Raw genomic sequence first — 14,478 nt, 5'->3', positions numbered from 1 at the left:
TAAGCTGACCACTCGAGCTCTCAAACCCAATGTGCTGCAGGCATCGCTTCAACACGTACACAGCAGTAGCAAGTTTAGAAAGGCATGCTCATTTCCACATGAGAATGCCATCTTCTTAGGCAGGAGGGCCCAGTTTAGATTTTCCCAGATAACTAAGGAGTTAGGTGTGTCTTGCCCTCCTTGGGGCTACAGCTGCCTCTTTCCCAGGATGGGTCTGCATCTGCCTGGAGACTGGCCTCTCTACCCTAACTCTGGCAGAACCACACCTGGCCTGTCATGAGGTCTCAGTTCAATGTCTATCCCCCACCAGACCTTCTCTGACCTGCAATGGTGTTGGGCACGCCACCTCTGCATTCCCAGAGCATTTTGTGCTTCTCCCTTTATATCAGTCGTCATAGGTAATTCTTTCTTCAAGTCAGCTTTCTTTCTGGGAGGTAAGCGCCCCGTGCTCAGGGAAGGGCCATCTGTCTTGTTCTGCATTCCCGAACCTGCGGCAACCCTGAACCTGAATTACTGGGACAGAGCTCAGTAAATATTTCATTGAGTGAATTGATCAATTAGTTAGTTAGCATTGTAAATCACCCTCTGCATAGAAAAAAATTAATTTACTTCCCTGAAGGGACTCCATCTAATTTCCCTATGCGTGCAGAAAAGAATGGACAATGATGTCCCAGACACGGAGGGAAGACAGAACAAAGGACATATTAACATGAGGCCTTACCAGTCAGAAGCAGAGTTTACGCTTTCTTCTTTCCCACTTCCCTATCTTTGCTCTTGCTATTTCTTCCATCTGGAGTACCCTCCTCTCATCTCGAAGGCTCCAAGCCCCCCCACCCCCAGTGTCCAAGGCTGGTTTCAGCTGCCAGACCATCCACGAAGCTTCCTCTGACCCCACGAGTGACACTGAGCACCCTCCCAGCTGGGCTGCCTGAGCACCATCGCATGCTCACATGCAGTCACTCAATAGGTATCTATTCAGCACCTCTGTGCTGGGGACAACCCTTGACCTGGAGATAAAACAGGTAAAATATCGACTACGCCAAATGCTAACATACTTCTATAGAGAAAAGAAACCACAGGGGTAAATACAGGAGTCGGGTTGGGCGGCACTGCTAGGGAGGGTGGTCACAGATGGTCTGTCCATGACGAGACACACAAACAGAGGCCTGGATAAGGTGAGGGAGCCTTGCGGATCTCTGAGGGGCAGCATTTCAAGTGAAGACAATGGAAATCCTACAATGGGGCCACGCCTGGTCTGTTCCAGGGAACAGAGCGTCAGCCATTGTAGCTGGAGAGCAGTGAGCGGGAAGAGCAGTCGGAAAGGAAAGTGAGGGGGAGAGTGCTCAGAGGACGTGGCGAGCCTTGACTCTGCCAAGTGATGAGAGGAGGAGTCACTGGAGTCTGGCCACCTGACCATGTGTGTAGGATCTCTCTGGCTGCCGCTCTGAGATCAGACCGTAGGGGGGCAAAAGAGGCAAGAAAGAGAGCTAGCTATTCAGGAAGGGCTTTGCTTGTCTATCGACTCTGACTGCTCAGTCATTTGTACTTTGAGTCAGAGCAAGATGTTACCCCGAAGTAGCTGCCACAAAGCAGTGTTCAACTACTATTTGTGGCCATGGCAGGACAGAGGGAGGAAGAGAGAGGGGAACGAATGGAATGCAGTCTCACAGGTAAAGCAGAGGAGAGCAGGCATGCCAGGCAGAGGCACAAACAGGTGTAGGGGCAGCAATGAGCCAGAAAGGCCAGGGGAAAAGGGAGCCTTTGCTAGAACTGTTGCCACAGCAACAGACAGCAGCCTTGGTGGGTAGCAGCCAGGCCAGCTCCTGCAGAGCACTGACTCCCTTCCATATCCCTGAATCACTCATTCAAGGTCAGCTGCTGCCCCCCTCTGGGAAGCTGCTCTCCTGCCATGCTTCTCTCAAGAGCTCTTCGAAAGCCCTGCACACTGCACCGGAACTGGCCCACAAGTACTGAAAACCAGAGGGAACCCACGAGGGGCCGGAGGCGTGGAACGCACGTGTCCCACACCACACGACAGGCCCGTTCCTGGCTCGGAGCGTGTCCTAGGAGCTTTGACGTACAGAATCCACCCACCTCCCTCATTCTTGCTTGTGCTGCCATCCTGCTTCAATCATGCCTCTCTGTTTCTGTGTTCTTTCCAGCTGTGTTCTAGTTTCCTGGGCAACCTCATCCCAGGAAGCCGTAACAAGCCTGCTCGGAAATAACACCTCCAGCAGATCCGTGTTCACTGAATCAGTTCACTGATCCTTGTTCATTGAATCAGACAGAGCTCTGCTTTCGCTTTCCACGTAAACAACTAGAAATCTCCCTGATAATTTCAGTTTTTCTGACTTTGTTCCTGAGACTCAAGCTGTTCTTTCTGATGTGGTGCAGACCTCTTGTTTAAATCCTCTTCTTCTGGGTAATTTAAAAGATGTTCAAAAGCAAAGCATTGATGAGTAGGCACTAGTCCCAGTGAAAGTTTAAATAAGTTGACATTCTGGAAATTGGTTCATTCTGACCTATGTGGTGTGGGGTTAGGATGTGGCAATTTAGAAAATGGTGAGCTTAAATATCCCACATTTTGAAAGTCTTGTTCAAGTCGCTTAGCAGAGTGCTTGAGGCCCTGGGATTCAAAACACACAAATTGTATTCCAGTTTGCTCTTTGACGCTTAGCCCACATTAGTGCCGTTAGTGACATGTGCTGCCCCTGCGATGGGGGACCGAACAGATGAAATACAGAAGGCGTGATCAGGCACATGTGCTGGGCGTCCTCAGGGCTGCCTCTGAGAGTTAGCCGAGTGTGACATCGTGTTTGCTAGTGCTACGATACGATCTGATGATAATGGGGCTCACACAGAATTTAATTTTTTTTTTTTTTGTATTTTTCTGAAGCTGGAAACGGGGAGAGACAGTCAGACAGACTCCCGCATGCGCCCAACCGGGATCCACCCGGCACGCCCACCAGAGGCGACACTCTGCCCACCAGGGGCGATGCTCTGCCCCTCTGGGGCGTCGCTCTGCCGCAACCAGAGCCACTCTAGCGCCTGGGGCAGAGGCCAAGGAGCCATCCCCAGCGCCCGGGCCATCCTTGCTCCAATGGAGCCTTGGCTGCGGGAGGGGAAGAGAGAGACAGAGAGGAAGGAGGGGTTGGGGGTGGAGAAGCAAATGGGCGCTTCTCCTATGTGCCTTGGCCGGGAATCGAACCCGGGTCCCCCCGCACGCCAGGCCAACGCTCTGCCACTGAGCCAACCGGCCAGGGCCCTCACAGAGAATTTTGATGCCACCAATAATTGCTTATTCAGAAGCACCGCTCCCCTCCAATCTGGCATCCCTGGTTTTGATCACACACCTACGTTCAAAATTGGGGTCTTTCCAAACCATCTGTTGGAGAAATCTCCTTTCTCATGCCCCACGGTCCTGCCGAGGTGCTGAGCTGGCTGCTTTGGTCCCCAAATCCACCTTGCTCCCTTCCTTCCCCTTCCTCCAAACCACTAATTCTACTCTGTCCCAACCCCTTCGACAGCAAAAATAGCAAACATTGAAAAAGCATCCTCTGACATGAGTAAGTTAAGGATACTTCGTTAAGATTTTAAATATTTAAATAGGGACCTTTCAGCTAAAATGAAAAATGTATTAATCCCATGATGATTATGGCCGGCCTCTGGAAAGCTGGTCCCTCTCTAAGTGTTGTATTGTCCTGCGGAACTACTGATGGGCAGACAGCGTGAAGTTCCCGAGTCTCCTAGGTGCAGACAGAGGCCATTTCACATTTCTGCCATGCAGCATTTCAGTTGTTTAAAATGGAGAAGAGGATGGATGGATACATAGATAAACAGATAGACTTAATTCCAAAACCTTTCACCTGAAAGATTATCTCTTTCTCTCTCTCTCTCTCTCAATTAGATTTAATTCCCAATTTACCAAAGGATGTAGAAATCCGACCCACTCAAAGCTAGAAAAACTGCAATCTGTCTTCATGACATTGCCTACAGCCACCACAAACCCCATATAGGGACCAAGGACTGCTACAGGCTAAATCCTCTGCTACATCCTAATCCTTGTATACATGGGATATTTAGAAAGAACACACACTTAATGCTTCTCCTTAATTGAATTTGCAGACATTGGCACCTTCTCTTATTTTTAAGCCTAGATTAGTACTTTTCCTTTCTTGAGGCAAAGAAGAATCAAAACCCTGGTGTTCTCTGACATCAGGCCAGTCGACATCCTGTTAATGCTCATTTTCCTGTGGCAGATCCCTAAATATCGGTGACATCACCATCAGAATCACACACACATTAATTATAATAAATTCAATAACTACAAATCTGTTGAGATTTGGAAAGAATAAAACAAAGTAAAAAATAATAAAACTACCTGTTTCACTGCTTGGAGGTAACCACTGTTAACTCTTTATTGTATCTGTTTCTGTTTTCACTAATAAGTAGAGATATATAAGAAAATTAAAATCTTAGTATATTCATTCTTTTGTGTTTTGTTTTCTTTTTGTACTTATTCTAAATGAGTTCTCATGTCACTAAGTATTCAATTTCTAAACCAAAACTTTCCGGGAAGTATACTCTTCTATATGGAAAAATATTATAATTTATGTCACCATTTCCTCATTTTTTTGAATTATAGATTTTCTTTTTGCTGTAAATAACACTGAATGACCATCATATACAAGTCTTTGTCCACATGACTATTTCTTTAGAATAAATTTTTTATCTATAATTATTGAGTCAAAGAGTAAGAATATTTTTCAGGGTTTTGATACATAAGGCAGAGCAGAAGCAGTGTACTCTTTAGCATCCTCAGAACATCAGTGCCTGAGTTCATGACTCCCAGCCAAGTCTCAAAGAGCAGCATAAGAAAGTCAGCAACCTGACTTTCTATATTCAGTTTGTTTTCTATTTTGCCTTCTGAATGTTTAGTAAGGTTTAACTTCCAGTATCCATTTTACTTATAATCTAGAAAACTTGTGAAATGAACTTGCTGTGACCTCTCATCTGCAGTCAATTTCTAGAGGCAAATCTTGTTGTAAATCAACACCAATATACAGGCATTCATTCCAGTGTCCGTTTATTGAAGAACGTGACGCACTTGGCAGTGAATCAAAACACGTAGAGCGTGACTAAGACACACCTCACACCAAGGGCCCCCCAGCCTCCAGCAGGACTTGTCAAGGGTTCTGTGATTTCCAGTTCAGCGAACATCATTTCTTCTAGACTGTGTGTAGCTAGCTGGTGGCAGGCACTGTCGTCCCAGGGCATAAAAAGTGTGTGACAGAATTGATGCTTTTCAAATGTCTCCATGACGAAAAGGCCTGTGTCTGACTTTGTGTTCCCATCCTTTATCCGGACAGACCTACTCCTTCACTGACATGATGAGTCCGATTCAGGAATATCCTGAGTCCAAGGAGAACTTTCTAAGTGAGGAAAGGGAGGAAAAGGAAGAAGAAATTCCTGAAAATGCCAACACTGAAAAGATTTCTCTGGAAACGTTGCTCAGAGTGTTCCAAGGAGGAAACAGAGTGCAGGACGCCGGCCGGTTTGCCAGCCACGTGCAGACAGAGGACGTTTTCTCAGAGGTCCGTCAGACTTGGGGACGGGGCAAACCTGTACATGAGAAAAGTTGCCACAGAGCATAAAAATTTGCATGAAATTTCTTTATTAAGTAAAATGCCATTTTTTAACATTTGCAGAATTGTAAAATCATTAATTCCATTGTTTGTTTGTTTTTAAGAAATTTGTAAAAGTATTTCAGGACCTGGGTGCCAAGAATCTGGAGCCAATGGAAGTTGCTGTTCTTTTGAAGCATCCATTTATTCAGGACCTGATTTCAAGCTACCCAAACTATAAAATACCTGTGAGTACTTCCCAAGGGCATCCGCATTGGGCTGAGCTCAGGTTCAGGGCACGGGGGGGTATTTGCAAATAAGGACTAGCAGAGGGTGGGAAGAAGAGGCTGGACTCAACCAGAACGGGGTCCGGGGAAGCTCAGCTGGTTATAGCATCGGGCGAGGACGCCAGCCTTCAGTGCCCAAGGGCAAGAAGGCCAGGCGCAATGGAGACAGCGGTCAGCACTAGGGATGCGGGTGGAGGAGACCGAGATCCCCAGCCAGGGGCTGGCACGTTCATGGTACATACACAGTGGTCTATGCGGTACATATGGTGACACTATCTAAGAAAGGCTGGGTGCCAGTTTCATCAGGGAAACAGTGTTCAAGATGAGAAAACTGAGGACAAAATGTGTACAGACTGGACTAACCCAGCAGAAGGAAGGAATGATGAAAAAAAGAGCTGCACCTGAGGGCTCACACAGCAACCAAGGAAGTTGCAATGCCAGGTGCCAAATGGGCCCCCACTGTGGCCAGTCCCAGGTCTCCACCGGCAAGGGCTGAGGAAGGCAGAGGCCGACCCCTTTCAGAGCACGGCAAGTCGCTGCACCCCTCTCACATGCCGGGTCAACGGCATAAAGTTCCCTAATTTGGCTCCTGCTAGTTGTTTATTGGACTAAAAAGTGTTTGCTGAGTTTAAGATAAAAAGCACGTTTCACACTGATGAAATCCAGGTGGTGTAAGATGCATTTCTCTTGACTTTTCAGTGACAACTGCCTATGCCCCAAAATTAGACTTTCTAGACTTAAATATCTTTGCATCTAGATTTATTTGTTCTAAATTTGTGATCTTTCTTTTATTACAGATTTTATTACGTTTACTAGTAATAATTTAAATTGGTCTCTAATAAGCTAACAGACCCTAGGCCCTTCTAGTAGTAAAGTATGATTATAGCACATAAGCACACGGGCTTTGGAAGCAGAAAGTCACGGGACTGAATCTCGGGTCCACCACTCCCTGGATACCTGACTTGAACTTCTCGATCCTGGCTTTCTCATATGTTAAATAGGGATAAGAGCCATTGCTATTTAAAGGGTTGTGGTGAGGATTAAATGAGATTGTGGTCTGGAGCACTTGCCACAGTATCTGACACATAGCAAATGCTACAGAAACGATGGCGGTTCTGATTACTGGTCAACACTTACTACTCATGCCAGTAATACAAGGATCCATGGGAGACAGAATGAGAGCAAACACAATTGCTGCTCCCAAGCAAAGCAGTCCACTCATATCTGCAAGGGAATTTTTTCATGCAGGAGTTACATGAGAATGATTTACAGTAAACCACGCAAGCCCACAATTATAAAATTCAGAACAGGGGGCTCCTTTGTATGTGTGTGCTAGAAGCAGAGCCTTTAAGGATGGCCAGGGTTCTGGAAAGTGGAGGAAGAGGAGAGGATGTCTAGCTGGCTTCTGGTGCTGGGTGCAGAGGAGACAGTGCGCTGGGTGGGAGGAGGGGAGGGGGCAAAGGTGCAGACCATGGCCTCAGGGGAGAAGCAGGGGCCTGACCGGCCGAACGGCCATCTGTGGAGGGCTCAGTGATCCCATCAGAACCTTAAGATCAGGCCAGATCGCAGCAGGCCCAGCGGTCACCCCGTGAAATCTATATTTGACTTAAAAAGCAGTGGAGAATAGATCAACTTCTGAACTGGGATGTGAGAAGGTATTAATCTCTTCACCCTTAAGTGTTTCTTTGTCTCTTAACTTTATCATATCATTATGCCTCTACATTTAATAAGACCCTTTTAACAATTATTGTGTCCCTTTATTTAGATAGATCTGAAATATTTGGAAACATGGTTGGCAGTTATCCCAAGCTGTTGTATTCACACATTCTACAAACATTTGCTATTTGCTCTGAAACTAGTATGTTATATGTCCTTCTCGGCATCTTGTATTTCATATTTTCATTAATAAAATCATCTTTCTTTCCCATTTCCGATGGGAAAGGCATAGGTCAGTATAGCCACAGAACAAGTGGGGACACAGCACATCAGAACTAGACAAAGGGTTGGTGAGAGGCAGGTGGGCCAGTGTCACACGTGGGATGGGGGAGTCACCAGCTGTGGGAATCTGCCCCCCTCTTCTTCCCTCCTGTTAAACACCATTCTATGTGTGGTGGGTTTCAGAAGCCCATCACTTTAGACTGCATTTTATCCTGCGTGTTCTGTCCCACGTTCCAGGGAAGAGTCCTTTTATTTTGAACCAGTAAAATAACTTTCAAAATCCCTTGAAATTATGGGTAATATGACTCATCTGACATTGCCAAGAATAAGTAGGAGCATAAAACGATACCATGAGTAGGAGAAAAAACTCCCTACAAAGCCAGGAAAATTTGAGATCATCCTGACTCTACCAGAATGACTAAATATGATTCACTTGCAGAGAAGGCTCTTTTTGTCCCTTTCCTGAGGAAGGAACACAGTCCTCAATGACTGCCCCCAAGAGCCAGCCTCCTGGGGCGGTGTCCTGACGCTGGGGAAACTGGAGTCCTCGCAGACTTTGAAATTGATGCACTCGCCTCATCTGGAAAGGAGTTTCGTCGCTTTGCAGCGCACCTCAGCTGAAGTCCTACTGGCATTTTGGACAGCACAGGTCCTCTCTGCACAGCACTGTGCCCAGGGTGGCAGGATAGCTAACATTTGGGGCCACTACCCACTGTATTCCAGAAGCACCTTGACGTATTAAACCCCCAGACTACCTCTGCACGTTCCCCAGTCTTCCCTGGTGTGCAGGACCCCTTGGCTGAGGGTGTCTGGCCCCAGTGACTGAGTTTCACAGTCCCAGGATGGCCCAACACTCTAATAACACAGAGAGAGTTGTCTGTCTGCCTGTCAGTCAGTCCCTTCAGTCTCACTCCTTTATTGCCAGAGTGCTTCTGCTGAGTCAGCCTCTTCAACTTTCTACTCCTTGCCCTTCACTTCTCCTCCCTGTTGCTCCACTGAGGATGCTAATGAGAGGATAGTGGACCACCTTAATCAGGACTCACTCATGATTGCAAATCCAGGGGAGGCGAGCCTGTGACCTGCAAAGACTTAATTTTAATTCTGTTATTCTAAAATGAAAGAATTTCCCTTTCCAGTACCATGTTCTATTCTCATTTTCACTAAGCAAAAAAGGAAAGCAAGAAAGAGAGAGAGAGAGAGAGAGAGAGAGAGAGAGAGAAGGTAAGAAAGAAAAGGGGGAAAAGGAAAAAAAGGAAAAGAAAAATCTCTGAAGACTCGGGCACTGGTCTTGTCATCATTTTTGCTCCACATAGCCATGTACGAGTAAATAGATTACATTTTAAAATGAACTTTAACCATAGTGATATTATTTGAAGGTCTCTAAAGATAAATAGTGCAAAAGCTAGAATGTGGGTTGTCAGGTTAAAATGTTGTTTGCTGTTGCAAACAGTGGGAAGTGAAGGTTGTTGCCTAACAGTCCTGGTGGCTACCAGCTCTGTTTACAAGATTCACATGTGGAAGCAGCAACATTTTAAAAATAAGTATTTGAAAAAGTCAAGTATGCATATTTATTTGTATATGTTTTACTTTTGCTCCTGCTGGGTGGGCGGGAAGGGGTGGCCTGGCTTTGTGATTAGGAGAGTGGGCTGCAGACCACACTGATTGAACCCAATCAGTGTGCAGGATTCACACCTACAGACTGTGTGATCTTTAACAAGTGACCTCATGGTGCCTTGGTCTCCCCATCTGTAAAATAGGGTTACTTACCATACATACCTCATAGGGTTCTTTTTCTTTTTTTTTTTTTTTTTTTTTTTTTTTTGTATTTTTCTGAAGTTGGAAACGGGGAGGCAGTCAGACTCCCGCATGAGCCCGACTGGGATCCACTCGGCATGCCCACCAGGGGGCGATGCTCTGCCCATCTGGGGCATTGCTCTGTTGCAACCAGAGCCATTCTAGCACCTGAGGCAGAGGCCACAGAGCCATCCTCAGCGCTCGGGCCAACTTTGCTCCAATGGAGCCTTGGCTGCGGGAAGGGAAGAGAGAGACAGAGAGGAAGGAGAGGGGGAGGGGTGGAGAAGCAGATGGGCACTTCTCCTGTGTGCCCTGGCCGGGAATCGAACCCAGGACTCCTGTACACCAGGCCGACACTCTACCACTAAACCAACTGGCCAGGGTCCCTCATAGGGTTCTTGTATGGATTAAATTACTTAATACATATAAAAGTGCTTGACAGACACAAATAATTCAATAAATATTAACTAGTATTATAATTACTATTATCAGGAGTGGTATGTTGGTAATTGCAGTGCACGGGAAATATTCTTGAGCTCTGTGACATTATACATGGCATGCCATTTATAAAATTCAGTGTCTGCTTGCTCTTGGAGAGAAAAAAAGGTTGTCACCAGTGCAATGCCATGGGGACAGAAGTTTCAGACTGAAGCCCCAGAAAAACCCACATGGAAAATACCGATGTGGAAAATTCTGATTTTATGTTGGATTTTACAGTTAATAAAATAATCAAAGTCACTTATTTAACCCCTGTTTTTATAGATCTTACACATAAAGGTTATTTTCAAGTAGTGTTTCTAAGTTGTTAAGGAAATGCTCCACTTAAATGCGGCAAGATCAATGAGAATACTGGCACTTGGTTAATAGTGAGTAAAGTCAATTAATTTCCTATGACAAATACAATTAGGGGACCAGAGAACGTGCAGATACTCCAGTACTTTCAACCTTTTGTATATTGCATTTTCATCAATGAAATAAAAGTTGATTTTGCATCTCATGTGCATAATTAAACAACTTTCTTTGACTTGTTTGCTTTTCTGATGTTCTTGTTTAATAAAAAAATATCAAATCCTTCATTTTCTTATCACTTCATGTTTATTTTGAAATATCTTTAATTTTTGTGAGCAGTATACATTCACAAATGCACAGAAACACAATTTTCTGTGCCAACCTAGTATAGTTTCTATGACACATGCCGAGTACCTGTAAATTTCTTTCACCAAACCTCTAAATTGAGCATATAAAACTTTAAAATTAAGGTTTCCATCCAATAAGAGATAACAATAAATCTTTCAGTGTTAAAATCAGAATGTCACAGGAGAATTTCTGTGAAGATTCAATTAGATGAAGACAGAACACCTATAAATATAAGTGTGACCTGAAAGGACTTTCATCCTATTTTGTCTTCAAGGTATCTGACTTTCAACTATGCTCCAATCTTCTCCCTTGTCTTTCTAACACAATATGATGGCTGCTGCAGTGCTTTGGTGTCCAGAGCACCTAATCAAACATGTCTAGACTCTCTCAACCAAGCTTTTCTCAGTTAACTGCTTCTGAAAATTATGGCCTGTGATTTCAGCTATAAACTTAGCCAAGACTGGTTTAAATATCTGGAGTTTATCATTCTCCCCATGCCACGGAGTGTCAGAGACCAATTCACTCCTTAATCCTCAAGTTGACAGTTAACAGTCAGCATTAGGTATGGTAAATGTACTAGTCAAAGAAGACCTGTCATTCAGGGTTGTGGTGGGTATGACCAGTGTAGTGAACAACCAATCCTTCTCACTGAATTCACTCAAGATTATTGGCCTTTGGCTGTAGAAAGTCTGTGTTTTCAAAGAAATGTTTCTTCAAGGAAATGATTCACTATGATTCCTGGGAGTGATTGGTATAAGAAATGTGTGTCACTGGGCCGAACTAATTCATGTCCTCGTGAGTGCAGCAGCCACAGTCAAATTGAAACCTTTGCAACCCCTCTCTGGAGAAACATATTCTTAACGCACTTCCCTAAACTTGTGTGTGTCAGGGTAGGTGGGGACAAACTGGAAGCCACATAAATGTAATTTTACATTTCCCACGTGGTTTTGTACTCCTTCAACATTGTAATAGTGTTCTAAGGTTACCTTAAAAAATATCTGTGATTTAAAGTGTAAACAAGCTGGGTATTGGAAATGGATAAAACAGGACCTTCTATCCCTGATCTTTAAAAAAACATGATGAAATGAGACAGTGCCCCCCACCCCAATAATCTGTTGTTCTAAAATACTACAAAGCTGTAGACATGATTAATCCAGTATTAGAACCTTCCTTTAATAGAAGGTGAATACTGCTTTTTATTTGTTAATAAAGAAATAATCTTATGGCTTACCCACTTTGTACTAAACTGTGTAGCTGCTTTTATAAATGTTATTTAATCTAATATGAAAATTGCATCATTAGATGAGGAAAAGCAGGGTCCAGGATCTCTAATATCCTTTCAAGGGTATGACTAGTAAGTTGCAGGGCAAGATTCAAACTAAACAGAGAACAATTTTATCATAGGAAAAAAATCAAAGTCAACTTACTGTTTCATCAGTGCCATAATTAGATAATCATTAATCTGGTCATTTATAAATGTTTGCAGCTTCTCTTTGAATCTCTTCTCTTAGGATATTAAAATGATTCTCCAAAGGAGTGAACACGTGCAAGGGAGTGATGAAGAGAGATCTCCTTCAAGACTTACATAGAAGAAGAAATGAAAACAGAAGAGTGTGACTTTTATAATTTGACAATGAATCTTCTAACATCAAATGTAAACATGGCGTTTGTCGTATGTGTTATTGTTGTAAGTAATGATATAATGACCCCCGCCAGGTTATGAGGGTAGCAGAATAAGATGTTCAAGAATCAACACATGTGCAGTGCCTATGAGAGGCATCTGGGTGAGGCCGATGCAGTGAAAAGTCCCCCAGAACTCCACACCAGGGCAGTTCTGCTGTGGACTTTTTGTTGCCCTTGTTCCACCTGCAGTAAAACTCCAAAGTTCATCCCACTGGCCACGGAGAATGAGACATTATCAACTGCTGGTACAGTCATTCACAGTCTGTTCACGGTGGAATATGCTGTTTCCTATATTGATAGGTGTACAATTGTATCTTTATAGTTGTATAAATTAGTAAATCAAATTCAATGATGCTTATCACAAGAAAGTATTTTTAGGTGAGTGGTAACATATTCTCAGTGGTTCGGCTCCTATGAAACACTCCCTGGGGCTCCACACTGATTACTCCTTCCAGGGTTCACTTGCTGGATCCTCCCCTTATAAACGTTGCTGGATCTCTTGAATGTTGGAGGGCCTCTTCTATGCACAATCAATCCCCGGATGATTCATTCGTTTCCATGATTTATGGATATCCTAGAAGGTAACACTGAAATTTCTAGTCCCATCTTTCATGCAAACTTTTCTTTCACTGTCCACTTGATTACCACAGGGATAAGTCATAGTTACTACAAAAAATGTCCACAGCTAACAAGAGACATTTGGAGCGCAAGTCAGGTCATGTCCCTCCCCTGCTTCAGTCCTCTATGAGCATCCCATCTCGTGCAGAGTCTAGTCCAAGCCTTCACCTTGATCTTACCCCTTGCCACCTCTCTGATCTCATCTCTGGCTCTGCTCCCCCTTACCCAGTCTGGTAAGGGGTAAATCCACCTTGTTGATTCTGGAAGCACACCAAGCACACTCCTGCCTCAGGGCCTTTGCACTATCTTTCCTCTCTGCCCGGAAAAATTTTCTACCAAATATCATCTGGGCTTGCCCTCTTACTTTCTTCAAGTATCTGTTCAAACGGCATTATGTCAGTAAGGTCTTCAATCAACACATAATACTAAGTAGAAATAACATGCCACCCCCGCATAGCTCACCCTCACCTCAGTTGTTTTCCATTGTACTTGTCAACACCTGACAAACTATGTATTGACTCTGGTGTTTGTCAGGCACTCACTGCACTAGGCTATAAGTTCCATGAAGTCAGGATTTTGTGTTACTTTCTTTACTTCTACACCCAGAACCTGAGATTAAAACAATAGCCAGCTTTCAGTGGTGTTGATACATTTATGCAAAATGTATGGAAATATCACTTAAATTGTGCACTGAAACAGTAGACAATCCAAAGACAATTTCTATTGTAAGGGGAACTATATTCTACTTCTAGTAAGTGACACATTTCTTAAATTTGCTTCTTATGGACTAAGATTTACCAAGACTTTGTTCCCAAAACCCTTGCCTTTGAGATGAAGATTGGTGACCCAGAAGCATCTGTGGGAGGTGGTGAGGAAACTCTACCAGAGATTTCAAAATTTCAATTTGGCTGATTCACATACAATCCTACTTATTGCCAGATAATTCTAGTTATTCCAGAAAAGGGAAGAGAGGAGTGCAGATGCCCTTCCCTAAACTAAAGTTTATGTTGGCCACTTCACTTTAATGAAAGCTGTTACAGTAACAGCTTTTTACAAAGAAATGAAAAGCCTCTTTGAATTTTCTTTCTCTTCTCTTTCTTCTCCTAAGTAGGTCTCCACCTCCATCACGCCTGACTCTCACTGTCCATTTCTTTCAGAGATCCATTTCTTAATGAAAATTAATGTTTTAGATTATTTCCTGGGGAAAACTCGCAAGAGAGTCACCATCTCCTCTAAGCCCAGGCCCAGGAGATGTCAGCATGGAGTGCTTGAAGTACCTACTCCTAGATCAGTTCCTGCTGGCATAACAATGGCCTCATTGGAAAGGTATGCCAACTACGGCTGCCTCCTCTCCATCTTCATCAAACTCACCCACCAATTTGTCACCCTGTCCAGCA

The 14,478-nt window shown here is 44.1% G+C and overlaps 1 protein-coding gene across 4 annotated transcripts in view; it reads left to right on the top strand.

The window, feature by feature from the left end:
* SPEF2 (sperm flagellar 2) overlaps nt 1–12,893 on the top strand; it is a 156,858-nt gene extending 143,965 nt beyond the window's left edge. Inside the window, exons 34-36 of one of the 4 annotated variants that reach the window (XM_066373513.1) lie at nt 5,370–5,594; nt 5,750–5,872; nt 12,292–12,893. In XM_066373513.1, the coding sequence (XP_066229610.1) occupies nt 5,370–5,594; nt 5,750–5,872; nt 12,292–12,369 (426 nt within the window). In that variant the 3' untranslated portion in view covers nt 12,370–12,893. Of the gene's footprint in view, nt 1–5,369; nt 5,595–5,749; nt 5,873–8,288; nt 9,437–12,291 lie in introns of those variants that run through there. The other 3 variants (XM_066373542.1, XM_066373523.1, XM_066373532.1) reach the window with 3 other exon arrangements.
* Nucleotides 12,894–14,478: the final 1,585 nt, after the last annotated feature.

The sequence above is a fragment of the Saccopteryx leptura genome, chromosome 1, assembly GCF_036850995.1.
Source record: "Saccopteryx leptura isolate mSacLep1 chromosome 1, mSacLep1_pri_phased_curated, whole genome shotgun sequence".
NCBI lineage: Eukaryota > Metazoa > Chordata > Mammalia > Chiroptera > Emballonuridae > Saccopteryx > Saccopteryx leptura.
This window is presented reverse-complemented; position numbering and strand designations above follow the sequence as displayed.